We start from the raw sequence: 26500 nt of genomic DNA on the forward strand, positions 1-26500 counted from the left end.
GGTTTCTTGAGCTATAGAAAACAGTTCCAGCACAAAATGTAACTGAAAATAAAGAAGGAATGCTTTGCAGTAAGAAAAAAATAGAGAGAGCGCACACACGACACAGACACACATATCCATGCATAGTGCAATGCCTCTTCCAAACCCCAAACCCAGCAAGAACACTGCCACAAAATGAAGTGTTAGTACTTACAGTTTTATAAAAACCTTACAAAGCAGAAAGGTGATCTCATGTAACCCCAGGGATCTCAGCTGACCCTAGGGAGGAGAAAGACCCAAATGCAGACTAGCCATCCATATTCTCCCCATTATGTTACATGGGCTGGTGCTGCCTAAAACAGCATTATCTACAGCCCAACCACCGAACCACTGTATATTGACATTAAATTCAACGCACAAAAATGGAATCACAGCACAGTTGTCCCTCTCCCCACCCCCAGCCATGCAAGCTATTTAATGCCCTGTCAGATCTGAGACGCACAAAACAGTATACCTGGTGGGTTTTTTTTTTTTTTTTTAAAAAGCCTCCATATCAAATGTCTGCAGGCTTAAGAGACCACATGCAACTTTCAATACACTGCAATTTATTCCTTAAATACCTTATGTCATCTGCTGCACAATCAGGAAATAAAGAGGTTCCTTAATGCTTGTGTCACCCTCTAAATGCAGCCAACCTTGCCTGTCACCAGCCTCCATGGAACTTACCCAATCAAAATACTCCCAAGGTCTACTTTATTCCGCTTGAATACAATGGACAACCTAAATTTCAAACTAGATCAGGACAATTTTTTTCATCCTACTGTTTATCCTCCATCTTTATTTGGGTTCCTTCTCTCCGCACATCCTCCCCCCCCCTTTTCTTTTTTTCCCATGACTGCAGATTTATAATACCAGCTGCCACCTAAGGCAGGCTGGATTTTCAGAAACATCATAATGCACGTAAAAATTCCAGCGTTCCTGACGATTTCCTGTTTTAGGAAGTCAGAGTTTTCTAGCCACAGAACCCCCAAAGGCAAAGAAATGTTTAGTGCTCCAATATAATCTCTGAGAGCCTTTGTTCTTCCTTTTGCCACATTCATTATTGCTTTCTCCTACCTCCCCCGCTCCCTTTCTCTTGAGTCTCCCAGCTTCAGCAGAAGATGCAAAATGCCTGCTCTGATCCAAGCACACATTCATTTTTTAAGGAAGGAAAACAAATCTTATCCATTATCTAATGCTCTGAAGCTTTGAGTCAGGAGGAGACATTCCTTACCAGCTGATGCACTGTCCATCCGGTTTCCTATTTGTATGTAATTAATTCTCGAGTATTGTAATTCATGCTACTGGTAATCCACTGGAGTTCTACACAAAACCTTTTAAAAAAGCATCCTCTCTGTTGGACTGCAAAAGCCTCCATTTACAATACAATTTAGTAAGCAAAATGCATAGCTTATCTGGCATTTGTACACACACTCAATGTCTGCCTCAAAAACTCCTTTCCCTTACCTCTCAAAAAAAAAAACCGAGAAAGAAGGAAAAGGAACAAGGTTATTTAGTTTGGCCGAAAGAGGAAGGACATAAGAAATCATCACTTTTTTGATGATTAGATGGAAAATTATAAAAGTTCAATGGGCCAGTAATGCAAAACAGCCCTCTACCATGTGGTCCATGATTTATGATTGTCATACAGGGGCCTGTTCTTTTATGAATCAGCAGAGGAAAGAGAATTCCTGCCTTTAAGGTACTGTACACCAAACAAAATGTAGTACTGTTAGCCTGGCTATCAATATAAACCATAGCTTTAATCCTATTAAATCTGGAGAAATTTAATTGCGTTCCTTCGCCCAATTTAGACCGCTGCTTTTTTTCCACCAAGGTGCCTGGGTGTGCAACCACAAAACTGCATACATGTTCCTCAATGCCATTGTGATCATAGTCAAATAATACCATAGCTCACCTTGTGTACCTTGGCCTGTGACAATATTTTTGTTTTGGGTTTTTTTAATGCCAATGATCAGCTATGCAACCACAGATGCATAGCCACTGCAAACCTGAAAGGGTTAAAGGCAGCCCCAATCAATAGGCCTGCAAGGAGAAAAAGAAGAGAGAATGCCTTTTAAGCCTCTTTTGAAAATGCTTTCATGAGCAATTCTACAACAACACACAGGGTTCCCTCTTGGCCTTTAACAGTGACACAACACACAGAGAGACATATAGACTTAATAATGCTATTTTCTTTCCTGAAAAGAAACGACAGAAGCACCCTGCAAATACAAAACAGCATGCAAAAGCAGCAATCCTGACTCACAAGCATAGAAATACAAATCTTTCAATCCATTTTTTTATTATTTTGTGCAGCTGGAAAAAACAAAAAACACCACAACCCAACACCTACATATCCGAGTGTGCCACCTAGCAAAGCAAACCATTTTTTCTCCTTTACAAAAAAGGGTGATAAATCTCAGTTCTTGCCCATTACTTCAGCAAAAGCAAACCAAAAAAAAAGGAGATAAAAAAGGCATGAACCAGCCAAAAGTAATCTCAGTTACTGAAAATATGTACACAGATACACAGAATCCTTTATGACTATTACAGTAGCCACATACCAGTGCTGTGTGTCTAAAGTGTGCATTCACATATTGTTATGGGATGGTATCTTTCTGCAAGATCCTCTGCTTTTGGCTGCCATGGAGGGAGGAAGCTCTCCCACTGTAGTAGCTCAATGACTGCATTGTGTTCAGGAGCTGATCTGCCTCAAACCAGTTTCAGCCGGTTCTGGTCACCCTACATAAAAAGCTATGGCAACCCTCGCTGAGTTGCCAACAAGTCCCTGAAAATCAGAGGGACTCGGGTTGTTTTCTTCTCTGGTGCAAGGGCAATTTCTGCCCTGGGTGCCCTCCTGTTTTCAATCGCAGACCCCCTTTCCCTCCCCCTACACAAGCACACAACACCACAACAGTATCACAAAACCCCAGCCTCCTCTTTTCGTCTTGCTCCACAACTTACCTCCCCCAGAAACCTGGCCGAAAAGCTGTGTGTGTGTCTGTAGCTAACAAGAGAGAGACCGCAATAAAAATAAAAAGAAATCCCCACAGGATCTCCTTTTGCTGCACAAAGGATTCTCGGACAGAGGAGCAAGAGGGTGGCTGCTGCCAAGCAGAGTCCCCCCCCCTCCCCCAAATCGCGGCTCCCCAAGAGAATAAGATGCTTCTAATGAGAGACATCGCTTCTCTTAACTGCCCTCTTCACCAGGGCATCTTCAAAGCAAGGCTTCCTGACTCAGAAACCAACCCGTCCTTGCAATGTTTGGGGAGGCTGAAAGGAATCCTCTGCCCCGGTCCAACACTGCTTATTATGGGTCTGTTCAACCCATCCTGGTGGTTACAGCAACACATATCTAAAACCCTGGCCTTGTGGAGACAGGGTCTCTCCCCCCCCCCCCCTTCTCACTAGAAGGTGATTGAAGATCAAGACCTTTCCCTCACCTACCAACATCTCCATCCTCATGAAGAGCTGTCTATCCTTTGCAAATGGATGATGGAGTCCACTGGGGTTGGCGGAGTGGAAGGCAGGGAGCCGAAGGCAGAGACCCAACCTATTCTAGTTCTGCCTTCATCTTCCTGCCCGTTGAGGTCTACAAGGTCAACCGTGAGGCTAAGGAGGAGAAATCACAACAGGCAGGTAGGCAGGAGTGGGCTGGCTTGAGAGCCGATTCAGGTTGGTGGAGGCAGTGCCCCATTCACCCTAATGGACCAATGAGGGATGCTGTGGCATAAAGTGCAACACCAAACCATGGTTTTCCACACGTCCCCTGGACACAGGCTCCAACCTCTGCCTTTAACAACCTTAGGGGGGCAAATTCGATCATTTCCTCCAGGTGCTGCAGGACTAAATCTCCCATCATCCATTGCTACTGGTCCTTCTGACTGGGGCAGATGGGAAACCAACAACATCTGAATTACCCATGAGGGTAATTCAAAACCATTTTTACCAGTTTCTTTGTTTGTGTTTGTATTTGCATAGGCTTTTTAAAGGATTAGGCCATTTCATTCAATCCGGGATGGGGAAGCTGAGCTGTTGGGACTCCATTTCCCATCATTCCCAACCAGTATGGTCAACAAGCAGGGATGATGAGGTTGGAGTCCAACATCATCGGGTGGGTCACTGGTGCCCCATCCAGGACAGGGCAGAAGGCTCAAATTTACTTAATAGCTTATTGCCAACCGTAGAACAGAGCAACCACCATTGACTTGGTTTGCAAACAAATACAGGAGTCTCCACCATCCTGACATAATTACAGCTTCATTATCTTATCTTATCTTATCTTATCTTATCTTACCTTATATTTCCCTATTTCTGACTATAACAGCTTGGCTGCTTCCGTACTGGGAAGATATGGAATTCTGCATTGCCCAACCACCGGAAGACCTGATCATGCTAGGATCCTCCTGATACCATCTCACTATCACCCACCCCCACTTTCTTCTCAACAACGTGGGTCCTACCCACATTTTCTCTACCACATGCTTCCTCATCTCCTTCCATACTCTGTCACATGCCGCCACCCCTCGCTCAAAAGTCCCTCGCCATTGTTCCTAGGTGCAGGACCACAGCTCAGTAGCAAACCACACATTTTGCGTGCAGAAGGTCCCTGGCGTCTCCAGTTTAGGTAGGTGATGTGAAAGGCTTTTGCTGGGGAGCAGACTGGGCAGGTCTAGACGTAAAATAAGTCTAGCCTAGTATAAAGCAGCTAACCAATAGTCCTAAGATCTCTACAGAGGAGAGGCCATTTTGTTATCTTGGCAACACAGGGACACTGAAAACCTACCCCCTTCCGAAGCAAGCATAAGTAACATAGCTTTCGCTACTCCCATAGTGGTGCAACATTCAGTGAGTAAGATTTACTACCCCTTGCTGCAAGAAAATCATGTTTACTAAGAACTCCATAGCTGGGCATTAACTTCATTGGGTGGATCCAACCCAAACATTGCTCAACTGTGGATCTGTACCTCCCCACTCCTCCTTGCCTTTATGGACCAACACAGCAACCTTTCTTGTTCATATTTACTAAAGGATGCCTTCAAGGTGTGCTCGACCTCACCCAGTGGCCCCATCTGACAGCAAGACAACGATTCCTGGCCTCTGGGTCTTTTCAATCCAGCTCCACTCTAATTGGGGCTGCGAAAGTTACGCACCCATTACCTGGAAGTAAGCGCCACTGCAGAAATCCTGGGTAAAAGCGCGCAGGCCTGCGCTGCACCAAGAGGCCCAGGAAGGGCGCCGCGGGCGAGAGCAGGAGGCTGCGCCAGTTTTGGAAAAACAAGAGAGGCCCAGAAGGTATACATGGAAGAGGCCATTGTGCTGCAGTCTCCTGCGGGCACGCAAGAAGTACCCACTTACGGGCTGTGTGCATGGGGCCGGGGGGGGGGAGCAGACATGGCCTCCTAATGCATTTAATGTTAAGAGACACACAAAGAAAGGCCCTCCCCAGGAAAATCGCTTGGCCCCATATCCGGCTGCAAAGAAAGCACTTTAAAGGGGGGGGCTGTTTAAGCACACACGCTTTATTTATTTTTAAAAAGCACACAACGGCGTTTGAAATTTAGCCAGGAGAAGGCCTTCCTCCCATGGCTTGGCGATGCAGGCCAGCTCCAAGATGCCCCCGGCAGCAATCCCTTCTCCCGGGTCTGCAGCGCGCGGCAGAGGCCTAATCTCCGGCGGCTGCAGCAGCAGCAGGCGCCTTGCCTGTTCCCGGGCGAGCTCCCGGGCTGCAGAAAGGCTCCAGCGGCCTTCCTGCCTGGCAAGCGCCGGCTTCCTTCCCTAGCTTCTCCCGCGCGGCTGCTGCAAGTGCTCTGCAGCTTCGCCTCGCTTCACCACCACCACCACCACCCGGCCAGGACGGTTCCTCCTTTCCATGCCGCGTAGGCGCTGCAGCGGCAGCTCCGGAGAGGAACCAAGCGTTTGCTGCTTTTGGATTTTCCTTCCCTTGCAAGCTCCTGCAAATATCGAGGCGGGAGGGAGAGGGTGTTAAAATAGCTTGTCCTGTGTATTTATTTTTTTAAAGGGTTCTCCCGTGGGAGGTGCATCAGGCAGAGGCCCCACCAGGGTGGGAAAGAAAAGAGGCAAGGAAGGGAAATCAGCACCATCATCATCATCATCATCGCCACCAAAAAAAAACCACCGCCTCTCTCCTTTTTTCTCTCTCTCTCTCTCTCCCCGGCTCTCCCCGCACCGCATGCAAACTGCTCACACCCCCATGCAAACAGACCTGCTGCTGCTGGTAGCCTTGGGCAAGAGGCCAGTGTGCTGCCACCCGGGGAGGGGCTGTTCCTGCAAGGGGTGCTTTCAGGCAGACATGTTTAAGAGCTCACTGCTCTCTCTCCTTTGCCAAGAGGAGCCTGCAGAGAGGAGAGAGAGCGAGAGCGAGAGAGGCCTGGCTTTAAAAAAGATGGTTGCACATAATGGCAGGCAAGGCAGGCAGAGGGGGAGAGCGCGCGCGAGGCTCTTGCAAGGACTAGGAGGGGGAAAGGTGGGGGTGGGGGGTGCCTCTGTGGCTTGGAAAAAGGGATGGAGGGATGGCTGGGGCTGGGTAGGTGGAAGAGATCTCCCCTGTGGATTCAATTTAAAACTTGTCACCAGAGTGTGAAGAAAACGGAGGCGAGGGGGGAGAGAAGGAAGGAATTTATTTATTTTCCCCTTTATTGGTGGTTCGTCTCTAGAAGCTTCTCTCCCACCCCCCACTTTAGAAATCAGGGGTTCCCTCTTGTGGAGAAAGGAGTTAAAAGCCATTCCCCTCCCCTGGCATGTTTTAATTACAGGCAAGGAAGAAAAGGCGAGGCTCCTGAGGTGAAGGAAAAAAGGGACCTGCAAAAAGGCTGCAATGTGCAGGGATTGCGATGCTGGTTGCGTTTTGCAACCTTCCTCAGGAAACTAGGTTGAGCAGGCCGGAGTTGGGCTGACAAGGAAACAAAAGTAAAGAGGTTTCCCCCCCCTCCCCTCCACCCACCTTCCTTGAGGTAAAGCTCAATTAAAATGTGTGTGTGTGACATGCCTGTGTAGTATAAATCTGAATAATTTTATACCTTAGGTTGGAAGACAGGTGAGATAGATAGATACACACACATCCACGTACATAACAAACATGGATATATAATTCAGGTGAACAAAGAATGATGGATTTTCCTCAGACTGATATTCTCAGGGGTTTGGGGCGGGGCAGTTGTGCCCTGTTTTTAAAAGGCTCTGTCTAGTGTAAAGAGTAAAATAACAATCTGGTATGGGAGCAAATAGGGATGACGAAGCAGAAAATGGAAACAGGTTTCACTTCATCCCTAGTTTGGGCCTCATGAAGAAGTCTTGAGGAATAAGGGCAGAAGAATAATGTATGTGAGCTAGCCCACCACTGGTTCTAATTTTACTGGCGTCCACATTAAGCGTGCTCACATTTGCTGCTAACAACCTGCATCTGTGGAGGGTTTATCTTAGTTCACTCTTACCTTGCTTTGTACAGCAAATGTGCCAGTGTTAAAATCATAAGGATGTCTTTGTTTGGGAGCATAATTCATGTGGCTCAATAAAAACAGAAGACATTTTAAACCCTTGATTTAACCCCCCCCCCACACACACACACACGTACGCAGATATTTTTTTCAACTCTGCACCATGGAGGCAAGGAAACAATTTCCCTTTTATTTTCTTGGCCCATTCTCAAGTGAGTCTCTTGACTACTTCTCTGATAAGCATCTGTATTCTTGGAAAAGTAGGTTTTCTTAACTGACAAAGCAGCAGCATCCCTCAACTATGCATCACAGCAGTTTTCAGTGCTTTTGCAATTAATCTGCATGTCAACACCTTTTTTGTTCTGGGAACTGCATTGCCTGTTTTTCCATAGCATAAATGCAGTGCCCATTTCGCACCCCCTCTTTCTATAGGTGCATTTTCTTCTCTCTCTCTCTTGGGGGCATATTTGCATGCATACCATGCGTTAGGAGCCAAGGAAAATTCCTAGCATCAGGCCATGGGTGTGTGGGGGGGTGACAGGGGAGCAGCTGCCCCCCCATCAATAAAATTCAATACAAATACATAGCAAACAGGTTCTGCCCCCCTCTAAAAAAGGCCTGCCCCCCTAACAAAAATCCTGGCTATAGCCATGCATCGGGTCGCCATATTTGCCAATTTTGCCCAATATTGTCCTATTTAGCAGCTTTCCAGGGGATCAGGCAGAGAGGGTTCTTTCCTGTAGCCTGACCCTTCTTAATAGAGAAGCTGAAGATTGACGCTGGGACTGTCTACATGTAAAAGCATGTGCTTACCACTTTGCTAACAGCAAATTTGCATCTGCAAATTGCAGCTGGTCAGTCTCAAAACTTCAGCGAGTTAGGGATATTTTCTGCATGTGAAGATAGGCTCTGGCACATTGAGGGGGTGAGATCAATGTGGGTCCAGTGGTCAAGAAGGTGGTCACTGCACATGTAGTAGAGGGAAATGCTGGCTGGGAATGACGGGCGTTTGAAGGGTCTCTGGTTCCCCACCTCTTGAGTTAAGACCATATTCTACTCAAAGCTGTTTCTCTATCAATACCTAATTATTATGAGACTCCGTCAGACCCAATGCGACCATTAGGAATACTTGGGTAAGGTCAGAAGTTCAGATCGGTGTGATGGGGTGAGCTCCCGATGCTTTGTCCCAGCTCCTGCCAACCTAGCAGTTTGAAAGCAAACCACCATGAGTAGATAAATAGGTACTGCTGCGGTGGGAAGGTAAACAGCATTTCTGTGTCCAACGTGGTGTCCCATTGCACCAGAAGTGGTTTAGTCATGCTGGCCACATGACCCAGAAAAGCTGTCTGCAGGCTGCTGTAAACAAAACTTCCCCTTTTCCCTTATGGGGTATCCAAGAGCCTGTATAGCGTCCTTAAGTGGGTTCCCTATTGGTAGGAGAAAATAACAGGCCAACCAGAGAATATTGAGAAGCAAAGCAGCTAGTAAGCCTGATCTTGCAACAAGGTGCTCACTCATCACATGCAGGAGGGAGAAAGAACCCAGAACATTGATGTGCAAGCTCTTATATAGACTTTTGAAATTGCCCACCCTGTAGCCCAAGACCACCCCCCAATACATCATACATACATTACTGAAAGGGCGGTCTACAGCAGATTCTGTCTGCCAGGATCTGATAATGGTCACTGATTGCATTACTTAGGCAGTCTGACCATTCTTTTGTGATGGTAAATACTCAGTTCCTGAATCCAGGTCACAGGCTCACCCTATTCATACAGAGATACGCCCTTAAGACAGGATTTGTGAGCAAAGAGACAATGGGGAGGTTTTCCCATTTCCTTCCTCCTTGCAGAGAAACATTTGAGGTCAATTTGGGAGAGTCAAAATGGTTTCAGGACTGATTTCCTGTACTGTTTCAGTCATGTGGTTTATATATTTATGTATGTGTTTGCCTGATACATTTATGAACATTTAATTTATATATTCGAGACCTTAAATTCTTATAACAAGACAGGCTCCCTCGGCCTGAAAGCAGAGATGAGTGCCACACCCCATAGTCAAATTCGATTGGATTTAACCACCTAGGGATCCTTTATCTTTCCCTTTTACTACTTGGGTAGCAGCCAGCGCCAAGGTAACTTGGGAACGGAGCCCTTTTGGAAGGTGAAATAAATGAGCATATTGTTGTCCATTTGAACTCTAAATTAAAACGATTCTTAAAAAGGAGTCTTTAGACAACCAAACCCTTAAATTTTCCCGTTTCAGTATGTCAGATAAACGCACAAGTTTCTCGAAGCTGTATTTTAGAAAGAAAACCCTCACCTCATCTGCCCCCGCATTTTTGGTGGACTAACAAACGTGTATGTTTCATTAAATTTTACCTGGAAGTCAAAAATATTTCTATCAAGCATCTTTAAAACTTTTATTAAAACAGCAGTAGACTAGAAGCTTAATTGCTAACTTGGGGCATGTTCCCAAAGCGATCAGCGTTGTGTTATGATTTACAAACTTAAGCAATATATTCACTACTGTTTGTGAGAGGCCTTTAATATGATTTTTAATGTGCTTTGTATTACTTTCTAAGATTTCGGAAAAAGACAAGATTGCCCTTAACTACCGATCTCCCCCTTCAAAGGGTATGGTGTGAAGACATGAAGTAGCAACCTAGAGCTGTTCAGTGCGTAAGTGTGAGATGAGCCAAGAACTCTATGGAGTCTGTTTCATAACATCAGAAAAGTGGATCACAAATATGACCAATCCTTTTTAGGATGAACTCCCAGTACATTTGCGGTGGCAGTGAGACCAAAAAGGTTTGGCCAGTGCTTTGAACAGAATGTGCACACCAGGACAGAATTTCCTAAATTGCGGTCCATGGGCCAATCTTCATTCAGGTGGTTTTCAACATGTCCGTGGATTTGTGGTGAAGACAATATGGCACATCCATCAGCTTAGTTAATATTGATTTTTAACTGTATTTTAATTGCTGCCATTATTTCTTAACACTGCATTTTATTGCATTAAGATTTGAATTATTTGGAATACAATAAAATACAGCATGTAACAAATAAAAGCAGCAATAAAAAAATTTGCAGTTTAAAACCATCTAGCATGGTGCATTGTAATTGCTATACAGTAATAGGCAGAAATATTGAGGGCACAAGGAGAAGGGGACAACAGAGGACGAGATGGTTGGACAGTGTTCTCGAAGCCACCAGCATGAGTTTGAGCAAACTGCGGGAGGCAGTGGAAGACAGGAGTGCCTGGCGTGCTCTGGTCCATGGGGTCATGAAAAGTCGGACACGACTAAACGACTAAACAACAACAAAATAGGCAGAAAAATCATTAAGTGGTCAGCCGCGTTTGGTTAGAGCATGGTGCTGATAATGCCAAGGTTGCGGTTTCGATCCCAGTAGTCCCGCACTGCAGTGGTCCTCAGGGTCCCAACTCTATGATTCTATGGCCCTTGGAAATCTCGAGTCATCCATGGAGGGGGGAATTTGGGAACTAAATGCTAAAATATTCTCTGAATGAGCAGAGGTTCTGTGACATATAGTCAAGGGTCCCTTGGCAGATGAGTTGATGTGTACATGGGTTCCCTCAATGTAGGAAGTTTGAACACTACTGCTCTAGAGTTCTGATCTTGGTCCCTGAAAACAAAATTATTCAGCCTCAAGAGGGCAGGACTCTGATATACTGTAATACAGGCTTCCTCAACCTCGGCCCTCCAGATGTTTTGAGACTACAATTCCCATCACCCCTGACCACTGGTCCTGCTAGCTAGGGATCATGGGAGTTGTAGGCCAAAAACATCTGGAGGGCTGAGGTTAAGGAAGCCTGCTGTAATAGCTAACAGCAAACCTTAGAGTTGCCGAATGATAGACTGGACTGGCCCAAGGCATTTTGCTGCCTGAGGCTAAGGAGAAGAGAACACACACAACTCAAATCCATGTGCAGAAGTCAATTGTACTGGCAGATAAGACATTTATATACTACTTAATCATGGACATTTCCATGTGGTGTACAGAAAACCAAACCACACACAAAATGAAATGGCAAAACAATATCACAAAATGAAAGATTACCTTAAAATGAGCAAGAAATTATTAGTCACACACCTGAAGATTAGTAAGGAGGGTGTCTGTGCAATCTCACTTAGCCAGGAGTTCTTCAAGCTTGAGCTTCCTACACTGAATTTCAACTGAATCTTACTACAAATCCGCTAACAGGAAGGTAGCACAATATCCTCCAGGAAACCTGAAGATAGCAGGCACATTTAAGGGTTGCAGAGCAGGCCGTGTGACATGCACAACTCTAGTCTGCAACAGAGGTGCTTGGCTGAGGACTTTGGAGGAACAGCCAGTGGGTTGGATCTGCCTAATGGTAGAGCCGGCCCTTCATTTAATTGTGCCGGGAACAAACATTCCAGCTCCACTCAGGACTGTCCCGGGACATTTTGTTTCCTGAGACCAAGCAGCTAATGATGCCCACCCACAAGTCAAGGTGGGTAGCACTCACTGCTGGTCAAAGCCAAAGACCACTCAAGTGCTCTCCCCCTCCCTGGCAGGAAAAAGTTTATATGTTTCCCTTTCGCAACATCCAAAATCATCTGCCTGAGGCAGCCAACTCATTTTACCTAATGTTGGAGCCAGCTCTGGCCTATAGAAAAAGCTCTCTCACAAAATTACATTTTTTCCCTGTTGCTTCATACCTTCCAATATCCCTAAGAAGATAGGGAATGTTTCTCCTTGTGAAACAGGGTTTTGTATCCAAATACGTTCTGCTCAAAGTATTAATGGACCTCTGTTAGTCATGTTTGATGCTTTTTTGTCATGGTTGGTATTCATCAGTACAGAATACTATCACCTCTTTTTTTGCTCCCTGTGGCAGCCATTTTGTGCTGGCCCCCTCGGCACTTTTTTCAGGGTATGAATACTGGCACCTCATTTTTTTAAACCAAAGAAGCAATGCTTGTGTCCATTAATTTCAATGGGTCTACTCTGGGGAATGAATAACATTGGACGCAATCCACACCCTCAAACTGCGAAACCAGGGTTCAAGGACGAATTTCTGAGGTGGAAACATGAGTGCAGGAGTGTGGTGGCAATTTTAGAAACGAGATTTCACTCTGCTGCTCCCCACCACCCAAACTTCACATTGTATCATTTCGATTCCTTCGATACCTTTAACTCTACAATCAAACTTTGCCGGAACAAGCTCTTCAAGGACAATTACCTGGCCTTTGAACGTATGACTCAAATTCGGCGGGTGTTAAGTGCACACACAATTAATGCCTTGTCTAATCAGGCTCATCCGCTTAGGAAAACTTGAAAATGCCAGTTTCTCCACATCTCTTTGTTGTACCAGATGTGCGGTTTTGCTTCTCTTAATATGTATTAAAGATATGCCGGTCACCGCTGAATAATTCATTGCACACACGCCTGATTAAATAGCAGCTCGTACTGATTAATAAGCGTGCCGTTAGCCTTTTGCAGATGGCACTGTCATCAGCTATTTAAGCCCTGTATGCTCACCTGCATGGAAACATAAAGGGAAACGGTTGGCATTGAACTCTACATACAGGTTGCTGAGTGTATCATTTATATTAATGGCATGTCATCTCTCTACAGCCAAACCCACGTGATGCTAAAGCCGTCGGGTGATTTTGCCAGCTGAAAATATATGGGCAGCAGTGGGGAACCTTTGTTCAGGTCAAATTTATCCTCGTCTCCATTGCTATATGGGTCCTCAAGGCACTTTCTAATTTTAAAATTTACATTTAGCAATAAATACAGGCAACAGCCATTTACACATGCTCAATATGTGTGCAAGGCCTCCAACATTTCTCCAATGAAAATAGGGATGTCCTGTGTTGTTGTTGTTGTTGTTGTTGTTGTTGTTATTATTTTATATATACCCCACCCATCTGACTGGGTTGCCCTAGCCATTCTGGGCACCTTCCTACATAGTCATACCTTGGATCCCCAATGCCTTGCGACTCGAGTGTTTTGGCTACCGAACGCCACAAACCTGGAAGTGAGAGTTCCGGTTTGCATACGTTCTTTGGAACCCAAATGTCTGACGTGGCTTTCAATTGGCTGCAGGAAGCTCCTGCAGCCAATCTAAAGCCGTGCCTTGGTTTTTGGAAGTCAAACGGGCTTCCAGAATGGATTCCGTTCGACAACCAAGGTACGACTGTATATAAAAACATAGTAAAACATTTTTTAAATCCTTCATTATACTGGGCTGCCCTCAGATGTCTTCTAAAGGTTGGCTCAGGTTTTGCATAACCATACCCTCCAACATTTCGCAGATGTCCTAAGGAAAAGCAGGAAATTCTGGGGACGGCTTCTGTAAATCCGTCCCCAGAAGCAGGGACGGCTTCTGTAAATCTAGGACTATTCCTGGAAAATAGGGACACTTGGATCTTTAAAAACAAAAAGACCCCACTGATTTTCATTTAGTAGCAGTGCTAAGGTAACACTAAGAACTCTCTGAGTTTTCATTTTAGGATGAATAATGTGCCTTGCTAGTGCTATTATGAAGAGATCAAAAGTGGATATGTGAAAGTGGGTCCCATATTCCAGGCATGGTGGGTGTCTGGCCTGGGCAAGTTGAAGATCGCTGATATTGTCCATTAGAATAGTGAAAAAGTTGGCCAAGCCCCATAAAACTGTGGTTTGCTCAATAGTACTTCATCTTTCCTTTCCCTTTTGTCCCCCAAACAGGAAAAAATGCCATGAAGTGATGATTCTCTGCCACTGTCTTCTCCTGGTGAAGATTAATTTTGAATGAATTTCCCCGGCCCCCAATGTGAATAAGGATCTAACCACATCCCAGAAAAAAGAAGAGGAGAACCGTAGATTGCAGTCTTTTGGGAACTGCTGGGCTGACATTGTGCAAACTAATTGGATATTTCTCTCCAAACTCTTTAAAAAGCTCGTGGTGTGTAAATAATAGATAATTCCATTTCTATCCTGTGTGTGTGCTGGGGGGGGGAGCAGGGGAAATTAAACCAAGAAAATAATAGAACTGATCACAGCTGAGGAAGTGTTTCTTCCAAGTGTGTAGAACAGCGACATCTAGGAGCTAGCTAATTAATTGCACAGTGTTTCAAAATGCATCTTAAACATCACTGTAGTAGCCCTGCTGGTATATGCATGCAAGGAAGACAGGTAACTGGTAACACTTTTACTATCCATTTATTTTACTAACCACTCAACCAAAAAAAAAAATGGATTTCAGGGCAGTATACAAAGAAATTTAAAATCTAAATCCTGCCAGCTTGCTCCTGACAAGGATGGGGACAAAACAAGTATTTATTGACCCTCCCTGTCATTCACTCTGGCTCCAGCTACTGTCAAGTTCCCTGTCTTCTGTCCTACAAATCCCAAAGAACACCAGCCACGATTGCCTAAAATGGCACATGGGGAGGGGCCTTCCACCAAGACCAATGGAATAGATCAAGTCTGGAATATCCCCACATAAAACTGCTGATGTTTGTGATGGCCCACTTAATTATTTTCCCCCTACCAATTGTGGCAATTGTATGGCTCTGTGCTAGATACTATATGATTTTTCATTGTATTTTTCATCACACCTTTTATTTCTTTAAAGGTAAAGGACCCCTGGACGGTCAAAGGCAGCTATGGGGTTGCGGCGCTCATCTCGGTTTCAGGCCGAGGGAGCCGGCGTTTGTCCACAGACAGCTTTCCGGGTCATGTGACCAGCATGACTAAACTGCTTCTGGTGCAACGGAACACCATGATGGAAAACAGAGCGCACGGAAATGCCGTTTACCTTCCCGCCACAGCGATACCTATTTATCTACTTGCACTGGCGTGCTTTCAAACTGCTAGGTAGGTAGGAGCTGGGACAGAGCAACAGGAGCTCACTTCGTTGTGGGGATTTCAACCGCCAACCTTCTGATCAGCAAGCCCAAGAGGCTCAGTGGTTTAGACCACATTGCCACCCACATCCCAATGTTTCTTATAAGAAATGAAAGACTCAATAAGCTGCAATAAAAATCAGCATGGATATTTAATGTGCACACGGGGCACCTGATGAGGTTTTACGGACTATAGGTTTGGGAGCAATTGCAAGAGATTTGGAAGTTCAGAATGTATATTTACTTTCTGGTATAATTAATGTGGAATGAGTACCCTCTAGTGGAAAAGTTTGGGAATAACCACATTTGTACTTTGTGTCTCAGAATTGGTATTGTTATTTTTTGGCACACCTACCAGGAGATCCCTGCTGGATCAAACTTAGCACCCATCCAGATCAGAACTGTGTTTAGTGCAGTGGCCAAACAGGCCACCCAGGAAGTCATGAGAACAATAGCAGTGTTGCTCCATAGACTTATCATTCGGAAGCATGTTCCTCTGGCACCGGAATTAATATACAGCCGTCTTGGCTAGTAGCTATTTGATGATGACCCTTCATGGATTTGCCTAATCCCATTTTATTAAAAAAAAAAAATTTGGTTTTTCCATGTATACATCTTCTAACATTTCTCTAACAATTTTCCATAATCCCCCCCTCCCTCCCCTGGACTTCCCTCATAATTCCCATTTTGTTTTATTTCCATATTACTCTCCCTGTGTGTTTCCCAAAAATTTCCCAATACATATAGTCTTACTTTTTGTTATATACAATTGTGTTTGTTTATTCAAAGCCTGCTAGTGAGTCCAATTCTTTATGTTGTCTCTTCATATATGTTGTAAATGGTTCCCATTCTCTTTTAAAATCTTTGTTATCCTTTTCATGTAATTTATCTGTTAATTTTGCCAGTTCTGCATATTCCGTAAGTTTCCCTTGCCATTGTTCTTTCGTTGGTATTTCTTCTGTCTTCCAAGCTTGTGCTAATATAATTCTTGCCGCTGTTGTTGCTGCCCATTTTAAAGCCACCCAACTCGGTAGCCATCACAATGTGGCAGCAAATTTTATATATAATGCATAATTTTATTTGCATGCTGCCTTTCCACAGTTCAAACCATGCTCAAGGCGGCTTACAATATGGGAGAAAAAATGCCTAACTACAACATAACAAAGGTAGACATAAACAATAAATAAAACATTAAAAAAATACACAAACTGAACAATTTCCTTATAAATCACAAGATCTAAAATAAAGATACGGAAAGCCCCCCAGCTACAATCCCCCATCAAAACAACCCCCAAATTCCATAGTTTTACAATGCACTGTACTTCCTCTTACCTGTCCTATGCCCCCCCCCCACCATTCAGCTTCATTCGATGACACCCCCATCTTTAATTATCTTCCTTGAATTCCATGGAGCATAAAATGATTAGCTTTGGCTGCATCGTGTGTTAATTATTTTTTGAAGAGTGGTTGTATAAAAGAAAAGTCATGCAAAGTGGGGGGGGGGGAATCTGATGGATCTGGGAGGTTTCAGCGGAAAGAAAAGAGGTTTTTTTAAGATTTGAGAAAACAGGAGGAAGGGTGTTATCAGTATCTCATAAACATATGGTCAGTTACTCAAGGTTTTTGGCTTTTTAAGTGCTCTTGTTGTATTGTTTGATTTATTATTGCTTAATTGTTATAAAACGTCTTAATATTTCTTGATACACAGTATAAGAAACTTCTAATTAAAACAAAACACGTTCTTAGTCATTAACGATGTGTGATAGTATTGACAAATTCAGCAAAACGAACCATTTCCGCCTAGTGAAAGGCAGGAAGATAAAACCTAGCCACATTTACCATTTGCCACATACATCTGATTTGTGGCAATCAATAGATGTTAAAGCAACAATGCTCCAATACCATTTTATTGCTAGATAACTCTCCTGAACTCTTTTTGTCTCTTACTGATCCTGACCAACCTAATGCAAATTGCAAGACCTCTGGGGAAGGGCCCATCTCACTTCTGATTCATGTACACAGCGTTCATGAATAGCTAAGAGATACTTTACATGCCAAATGTTAAAGATTAACTAGCAGTCTTACATTTGTTATTGTTTTGATTGTCCTGCTCTACTTCAGCCATCAAATCAGAATTAACTTGTGAGGATTGCTCTCTCAGGATTTCATTCACTTGGTAGAGGAGCTAGGCTGATGTGGAAATTACTTTGATCTACCAGTAATTCTCCCAATGCTGATCTCATTTATCTTCTTTGGCTGTGCCACACAGCATGGTTTTAGCAAGGTGTGCACAAACAGGAATGAGACACAGTGAACTTTGGGTTTGTCCGCTCTCTCAGTCCCATCCCTTCCTTCCAAGCAACCCATAAGAGTTCAGAAGATTTCCTTTCCATTTAGTTAACCACAGCTTCTCCTGTCATCCAAGCCCAGAACAGTAATTATTGTTTACCATGGTTAGTTCAAATAAGCCAGCTCTAGAAACCATGAAGTTGGCTTGTTTCATGCTAACCATGGTTAATGTTAACCCGATTGCCACTTCAGATGACATAACTAACCACTGCTAACCAAAAGTAGGCTTAGGAGCTTCTGAACTCTTCTGGGTGATGCGGGCATAGGAGAAGGGAATACACAATTCGGGGTCTCATTGTAGCCCACTCCTGCACATCGCCCTGAACATGGTTAAGCGTGACATGCACATTCAGCCAGAATCTTTTAGCGACATCTTGAAAATTGTCCTCAGCAAGGATATTTCAAATTTACACTATAGCTGACAGAACCTTACAGCGTGGGATGGGGAACAAAAGTTTTATCTCTCAGATCACCAGCTTCACAATTTAATTCCAGGACTCACTCAGTTTATATGCTAACAAACTGACATGTGTATTAATGTCGATTAGAGCTCTGTAATTTCACTAAATACCTTCTGGTGGTGCTGGGAAATGTGTCAGTTTTAGTCATTAGGAAAAATTAAACCAATAAAACGGGGAGGCAGTGTTCTGTCAAAAATCTTGTGCATCATTCTTTACTTTCCACTTCAGTGCGTTGCAAGCTCCAAACTTAATATGGAAATTAATTTTCCGGATAGGGGATGCAGATTATTTGTTACAGATTTGCTTTTAGATTATACAGAGGCAGACTGCATACTTACTGACTCTCTAAGCAACAGCAGTTTCCACCCCAAAAGAATAAATGAAAGAAATGGGATATTAATCTTCAAGTAAACATTGTGAAATAAAACAAAACCTTTAAAAGGAACCATACCAAACAGAGTGGACAACAAAAAGAACTGGATGTCAGTTTCAGACTGGATCACATAACTGGCACTAGAGTCCTTTTTTGGAACCCGCACCTGACTTAGATGGACAGATCCCACACATCCATGTGATACTCATGACAGTGGATTACTGAGTTCAGAGAGCTCATGCACATTTAAGAGTTAATTTTTAAAGTAAATTACCCTTGATTTTTATTATTAATTTTATTCCATTTATATTTCTTACCCACCCTTCACCATGAGGTCCCAGGGTGGTGGCAAAAGCACAATGCACAGTTATAAAAAGAGATGGAACCATTATAATTACCAAACAACTGTTCTGTATTAGAGAGGAAACATTATTCTAGTCAAAAGTGGCAAGTGGTTTGAGAATTACAGCTCAGAAAAAGACGACTATGCATCACTCCTTACTTTCCTAAATGATGAAAAGTGCCAGGGGCAGTGTTTCTCAGATCTGACTTCCTTCTGAAGGAGGGGCCACTTCCAGACGGTTGCTATTTTGCAGGAGGGCCCAGTCAAAAACTGGCAAATCTGGTTTATGCAATTGTAGTTGACCACACTGTCTTGAGCAACAAAGCTACTTTCACAAAAGATCAGACTTTTTGTGATAAGGAAAGTAAAGGGGGACTGCACTGGAAGGCGTGGAGTAACACTCGCTTTACGCAACGTCATCTAACCTTATGCTTATTAAATAGCCAACGTTGTCTTAATCTCCCTGCAAACAAATCAGGATGAATGCTCAATAAACAAGTTGTCTGGAAGCAACCTTTATGTATTTTTCTAATATGAATTTACAAATATACAACAAGAACACCTGCCTTGTTAAAACACAATGCTGAAAACAGTTTAGAGCAATTTACAATCACAAAATAAGGTGACTCCTCCCATATTCCTGGCCATGGTACAACAGCTGTGACCATAACTCATAACTGGCTAGCTGACAGATACTTCTGTGGAGCTGATGAAATCTTTGCCTTGAACACAGAGAAAAGCAATTGCCCATTATCATCTCCTATGCATGTCCTTCTGAGAACGGAAGGCAATGCACAAGAACATCTGGTGCCTTAGTGCAAGTAAAATATAATAAGCTTGCTCTTACAAGGATTGCATCTCTTTCTCTGGAAATTTATATGGTTGTCATCCTCTGTACCATACTGATGGAGCTTGAATCCCAAAGCAAACACAGGTGATTTGTGGAGGGAAAACACAGATTCAATCAGAGATAGCAAAGTTGCCAAGCTTGCAGCTGATGGGAAACTGGGGAGGGTTTGGAGGCCTTTACGGTTCATATTAACTTTGAAGGCTGGGGCTCATAGCATATGGTGATGATATAGAAAATCCATGTATGGTGTAGCCAGGGCACAGAGGTGTTCATGTGCTTGTTTTTAGTCTAGCCAGAGACTAAATGTGCCCTGGGGAAGTCACTTCAGTGCTGCTAATGCAGTGGTTTAACTTCCTGCCATTGTCTTTCCAGACAGATGATGCCAATAACATTCATTGCACTGCCCACTGTATGCCTGTCCTAGAAAAGAAACCATTCTTTTATATTGCATGCAATGGAGTGGGTGACCAGTGCAAAACAGAGTCACTGACTTGTTATCCAACCCATAGGAGTACCGGTACATATACTATCAAGCTGCACTATATGCAACTGCAGCGAAGAAAATCCAAGTGAGAATCTTTCAACGAACTGTTAGTGACTTGTTAATTTGAGCAAGCTAAATCTAACCCCAGGAAGTTTCAATCTTGATTGCATTTTAAGCAGAGTGTATACTTATTCATGTTTTATGCCTGTGCTAATAGGTCTTTTACTGCATTTGCAATGGCCTATGGCTACAAGCAATAAATATTTATTGGCCATTGGGCTTGCAGGGTTCACTAGAGCAGTGCAAGATTAAGGCCTGTAGTTGACAGAAGCAATCTCTTTGTTTCCATCATTACAGACCTAATCTTGCAAGGGCACTGAACAGTGCTCCAATCTCTTAGATCGTGGGAAGAAACCAATGAGTTTTTCCAAGTGCCAAAAAGTATGTGAAGAGAATAGTTACCATGGCAATGCAAGCTCCACACTAATCAAGTGTGCGTGTGTGGGCCTCTTGAACTGATTGTGACTAGAGATGGAGAAGTGCTTCGAAGAGCCATTCTTTTGCTCTGAAAGCAAAGGACAGCATCACCGACTTGTATCTGGTGATGCAGTGCTATCAGACCAGTTGCATAGCAGCCTCTTAAGTTCTGCATTGTCACAAAACGTACACTGCTCATTAATGGTTTTACGTTCCACCTAAAAGCATGAAAGCTAGAAGTTTGTCCTGATCTAAATGAAAAGACAACCCTTTTTTTCTGAGGAGCTCACAAGGTTTTGCCCTGGATATCACCTAAATACGTCACATAGTATAGTTCCTCCCTGCTCAAATTCAGGGGTCATAATTCACTGCTAGAATATACAATTTCTATATGAAAGGTCTGATTCAACCCCTGACACCTCCAGGCAAGATTTATGTCTGAAACCCTGGATGGCTGATGCCAGTTGCTGCAAACAATACTTATCTAAGTGGACCTGGGTTTACAGAACCCCATTTCTGCAAAACTTTTCCACTTAGGAGGCTGTGGAAATGCACAGGAGCCATTTAAAGGGCTTCCCATTGGACCAGATCATTTTGGAAATATTTAACCATTGCATTAGTCTGAAGATGTAAAGGTATTTCATGGGGGCCAGTTCAGAAAGTGACAACTACCAAACTACGGAACATTTAAAACTTGCCTTTACCATCAACAACAAATCTCTTATTAACTCAAGCAGCAAACCTGCACATAATGTGAAGGAAATAAGTAGCTATCCTATTTTTAAAAGACATCTGAAGGCAGGCCTGTTCAGGGAAGTTTTTAATATTTAACGCTGTATTGTTTTTAATATTTGATTGGGAGCTGCCCAGAGTGGCTGGGGAAACTCAGCCAGATGGGCGGGGCATAAATAATATATTATTATTATTATTATTATTATTATTATTATTATTATTATTATTATTATTCACCTGGGAGTTCAAATGAACTCCACAGGACTTTTTCCAAGCAGATCTGCATAGGATTGCGTTGTTAATCTCCCTCCTCTTTTTAATAAAACCACTTGGGTTTTCTGAACCACAAGTTGGAAAGCCTAACAACATATACATGCTATCTGCATCCTATTGTCCGAGTCATCAATGTCCATGAACTGCCCTGAATTGCAAGTTGGAATCCTAATTTTTAGCAACCAGACATGCAAGTCCTATTCCTGGGCCACAAGCAATATTGTTCCAGCATCCAGTCTCTTCTTCAAGTGCCTCTTTCTCCCTCCCAACAACCTCTTCCCCTCAGGAATTATAAATAGGGGTCTTGAACAAAATCAAGGAGTGGGCTTGGGCCAACTGTAATCAGACAACACTGTTCAAGGTAAGGGTATAAGATGTATAAACATCCCTGAGGCTGCAGTGCTTGACACATTTCATTGTTTCTCTGCCCAACTCTTTCAGAAGCCCACTTCTTGCATGGCTAAAGCTGGCCAGTGTAGCCTCTTTTGACTACACTTACAAGCACGGGAAGACAGAAAGATGTATCCCAGACCCAAACACAATGAGAGGAGAAGAGTGGCATGGAAGGAGGGGTGGCAAAAGAAGGAATGTTCATCAGAGGGAAGGCAGGTACAGTGGTACCTCAGGTTACATACACTTCAGGTTACAGACGCTTCAGGTTACAGACTCCACTAACCCAGAAATAGTACCTCGGGTTAAGAACTTTGCTTCAGGTTGAGAAATCGTGCTCCGGTGGCGTGGCGGCAGCAGGAGGCCCCATTAGCTAAAGTGGTGCTTCAGGTTAAGAACAGTTTCAGGTTAAGAACGGACCTCCGGAACAAATTAAGTACTTAACCCAAGGTACCACTGTATACAACACCTCTTTAAATTCCTCCGACAATTATTTAGAAAATGTACAAACCCACTTGCTCAAAAAAATTCTCCCAAGTAGTATACAAGTCAAATTATATATAAACCATGACTTAAAATACACAAATCAATTAAAAACAAATATACATAAAACCACCAAGAAAAACAAATATAAAATCAACAAAACATTTAAAACAAATATAACTAAATCACGTTTCTGGATAAATCACCCGCCACTCCTGACAGCTTCTAAGACCTTCGCTCCTTAGACACCGCTTAGATCTTCTCCAGTCTCCAGACTGACTTGCCACTGACTTATCTGTTCCGTCCCAAGTGTCTACTTACCTGCAACCTTGCAAGCTGTTGTTCCTTGGCTTCTCTTCCTCCTTGCTTCCTAGAGTCCCAATGGCTGTCTACTGACTTTCCGAACCACTTCCCGACTGTCTCCCCCTTAATACAGCTACACCTCTCGTATCGTAATTCTCCTGCACATTTGCCAGCACATGCAAAATTCCACAGTGCTAAGATGCAGAAATCTAGAATAAAGGCTAATGTTTAAATAAAAAAATTCCTTCCTGTAGCACCTTAAAGACCAACTAAGTTAGTTCTTGGTATAAGCTTTCGTGTGCATGCACACTTCTTCAGAATCTGAAGAAGTGTGCATGCACACGAAAGCTTATACCAAGAACTAACTTATACCAAGAACTAACTTATACCAAGAACTAACTTAGTTGGTCTTTAAGGTGCTACAGGAAGGAATTTTTTTTTATTTTTTTTGACTATGGCAGACCAACACGGCTACCCATCTGTAACTGGCTAATGTTTAGTTAGCATTGTTTTGGATAGAGTGCTTCAGTTTGCCTAGTATTCCTTACCCCCAGAAATGCAGGTAAGAGTCTAAATTTAACATACCACAGGCCCTTTAGACACATAAGAGAATGTAATGCTGAACTTTTAAAAAAATTCTTATTGAATATAGTACATATATACAAATATTTTAAAAAAGGAATTTATTGCCTTGCATATAATTATGAACAAAATAATAATAATGCTGGCCTTTTAAAATGACAGTATAAATGAGGAGTACCTGTAAAGCTGATTCACTCTTGTTGACTTTTAAAGAGGCTGGGGTGCCTTTATAATCTCACATGCTGGGGTGCATTAAAAATCTCTTTCCTACCCTTTTAAACTAATTGCAGACATTGATCATGCAAAACAAAACTGGTTCCCAAATGACCAGAAATTCTGCAGGTGCTTTTATTTAATCAAAGGTTGTTTGTACAGTGCTTGTTGTAGGAGGAAAGGTTCGGGAACTTCCAGAGGACAGAAATAAGAATATCATTGATGAATGAGAGCAATATTCCGTTCAGTCCATCGTTCAGTTCCCATGCATTCATCTAGACATGTAGGGAAAGTACCAGATACCCAGTGGTATCCTGCCATCCTCCAAACATCATCCCCTCTGTGTCAGGAGGTTCCCACACTTCTGGTTGGTGGGCCACCAGTGGTCCATGAGCTTTACTCAGGTGGTCCATGGAATGTTTATATTAAATGTGCAAATTGCTTTTTAACTGCATTTTCCTTGCATTTCATTTCTTATTGTATTGATTGCAACTTGGATGCAAGTTGTTAATACAAAAAAAGAGCAACAGGCAGTGACCATTTTGCACATGTTCAATTACGCAGAACATGAGGGCAGATCAGGGGTATAATGGGATGGGCTTATGCCTTATGCAAACTCTGTTGACATGTTGGTGGGGAGAGGGGCAGGAACACAATCCCCATGCAAATCGGGGGTTGCCTGCAGAAGAAATAAAAGAAACAATAAAAATACAATTAAAAATCATTGGCAGAAAAATCATTACGTAGTAATCTACTTCCAGTGCTCAGGCTATGTCATTGCTTATGTAGCCAAAGCAGCAGCACCATGCAGACGGTATCAGTAGACTTGAGGAACCCCAAAGTTTGCATAGAAAAAAATTCTAGAGGTAAAAACCCCAAGGGAGTGAGCCCTCCACCAAATACAGGACTATATGTGCTCAGTGCCTCATGGAATGCTGTTAGGGAGCAAAGGTTGGGAAATGTTTGGTGGGGGGGTTAGAAGTGCTGGAAGTCTGGACAGGCAGACCATCGTCACACTGCAACATTTTGTTGCAGTTCCAATTGTTTTCAACATGTTAAAAGAGAATACTGTACACATACTCTCCCATGATAAATAGCTGGGCTTGAAGTCAATCAGACTCTTTCTTACTACTGTATTGCAACATGCCCTGCAGTTTCCTTATCAGGGAAAATAACTGGGAATTTCCTGTGGTCCAAGAAGATTTCTTAAGTACCTACGTGCCAACTCATAATCCCAACAACTTGGGATCCTGGCTAAATAATTCAATGAGACCTATTAATGCCCTTTCCCCAAAATCCAAGACACACAAGCAGCACTGCAAATCACTGCCTGAGGAATGTTGCCGCTAAACCGCCACACAGAAGTTTCGACTACTGTTGATGAGACAGCCTCAAGCTTCCTGAGAAATCAGATTCCAGTTCATCTGTCGTCTCCACAGGTACGTTGCTTTGGTTCGAATTGGATGGATAGGACCAGGTTGGTGTCCAGGCGACCAACCTGTTTGGAGACATATTGCACTGGCATCTCACCGGTTGCAAAACACTTCCTGAGTGAGCTGGGCTTTGCTGGGGGAAACCTGTATAACAATGTGGCTGGTGATTGTGATGAGAGGGGTTATATCCAGCTGCCTCTACACCAGGCGAGTGGGCGAAACAAGGCCCGTCAGGCCCGCAGAAGCTGTGGAAACAACTATTCTTTCTGTATCCTTGATGAATGCGCAGTCTCGCAATGAGCGGCTTGCCAATGTTAACTACCTTCCTTTCATCCACAACATCATCTACTCCTGCGTATTCATAGTGCAGGCAAACTGTGAAGGTTAAGTCTTCCTGTGAAATAATAAAAAAAGAAAATTCATCATTAATCTTCATAATAATGGCAGCTGTTATGCCCCAAGAAAGAAATGCAGGCATTCACATCAAATGCAGCATTCACTGCCATCAGAGTGCTTTTGTCTCCTAATTACACAAATTCACAGGACAAAAAAAAGGGGGGGGGCGCTGGAAACCTATTTCTAGCGTTTTGCTGTAAGCACACAGACACTGTATTTTAAAAGCAACTGTTACACCGGCTGCTAAAGATATTCCACTTTCCACGTTAAGAGTTTGCCTTCCACATGGAACTTGCAAAAAATAAACACAAAGAAGCTACTGTTTGCATCACAGATACCGTATTTTTCGTCCCATAGGACGCTCCATCCCATAGGACGCACCTAGTTTTTTGGGGGGGAAATAAAGGAAAAAAAAAATCCCTTTATTTCCCCCCCAAAGCAGGTCGGGGAAACAGAACCAGGTCGAGGAACAGCGGGATGGCGGCCCTGCGCCTCCCTGCTGTCCCCCGAGCTTGTGGGGCTGGCCGATGTCTGCCCCGCGCGGGGGGCGCTCTGCTTCAGGGTGCCCCTCCCGCTGGGCGGCAGGCTGCTATCCGCAGCGTGGGGAGCCTTGCGGGGAACTCCTGCAGGGCTCCCCACGCTGCGGATGTCTGCCTGGCGCGGGGGGCGCTCTGCTTCAGGGCTCCCCTCCCGCTGGGCAGCAGGCTGCTATCCGCAGCCTAGACATCCCTGTGGGACTTCCCGTAGGGTTGCCTAGGCTGCGGATGTGTTCCCGAAGCGCCGGGCGCTCTGCTTTCAGGGCGCCCGACGCTCCGGGAAGCAGGCTGCTATCCGCAGCCTAGACATCGCTGCGGGACCTCCCGCAGGGCTGCCTAGGCTGCGGATGTCTTCCTGAAGCCTGGAGAGCGAGAGGGGTCGGTGCGCACCGACCCCTCTCGCTCTCCAAACTTCAGCAAAAGCCTGCATTCGCCCCATAGGACACACCCAGATTTCCC

General features: G+C 43.8%; 2 protein-coding genes and 1 long non-coding RNA gene across 16 annotated transcripts in view; 1 reads left to right on the plus strand and 2 right to left on the minus strand.

Moving 5' to 3' along the window:
• Positions 1-6369, minus strand: part of ZNF532 (zinc finger protein 532) — a 54521-nt gene extending 48152 nt beyond the window's left edge. Inside the window, exons 1-2 of one of the 9 annotated variants that reach the window (XM_083465718.1) lie at positions 2986-3122; positions 1937-2064 (exon numbers count right to left, since the gene is read on the minus strand). The gene's annotated coding sequence lies outside the window, so the exon portion shown is untranslated. Of the gene's footprint in view, positions 1-193; positions 429-599; positions 708-1252; positions 1497-1936; positions 2065-2585; positions 2836-2985; positions 3123-5181; positions 5286-6247 lie in introns of those variants that run through there. The other 8 variants (XM_083465721.1, XM_083465715.1, XM_083465716.1 and 5 more) reach the window with 8 other exon arrangements.
• Positions 6315-17116, plus strand: LOC310689078. Its single transcript, XR_014517283.1, has 5 exons — positions 6315-6447; positions 6798-6995; positions 10063-10159; positions 14204-14420; positions 15093-17116. It is a non-coding gene; the product is annotated as an uncharacterized lncRNA (long non-coding RNA).
• Positions 17117-23549: 6433 nt separating this feature from the next.
• Positions 23550-26500, minus strand: part of MALT1 (MALT1 paracaspase) — a 43380-nt gene continuing 40429 nt past the window's right edge. For all 6 annotated transcript variants that reach the window (XM_083465864.1, XM_083465862.1, XM_083465860.1 and 3 more), the window contains one exon: positions 23550-25503. In XM_083465864.1, the coding sequence (XP_083321990.1) occupies positions 25048-25503 (456 nt within the window). In that variant the 3' untranslated portion in view covers positions 23550-25047. The remainder of the gene's footprint in view (positions 25504-26500) is intronic.

Source organism: Podarcis liolepis (genome assembly GCF_965112155.1).
Source record: "Podarcis liolepis genome assembly, chromosome: 11".
Lineage (NCBI taxonomy): Eukaryota > Metazoa > Chordata > Lepidosauria > Squamata > Lacertidae > Podarcis > Podarcis liolepis.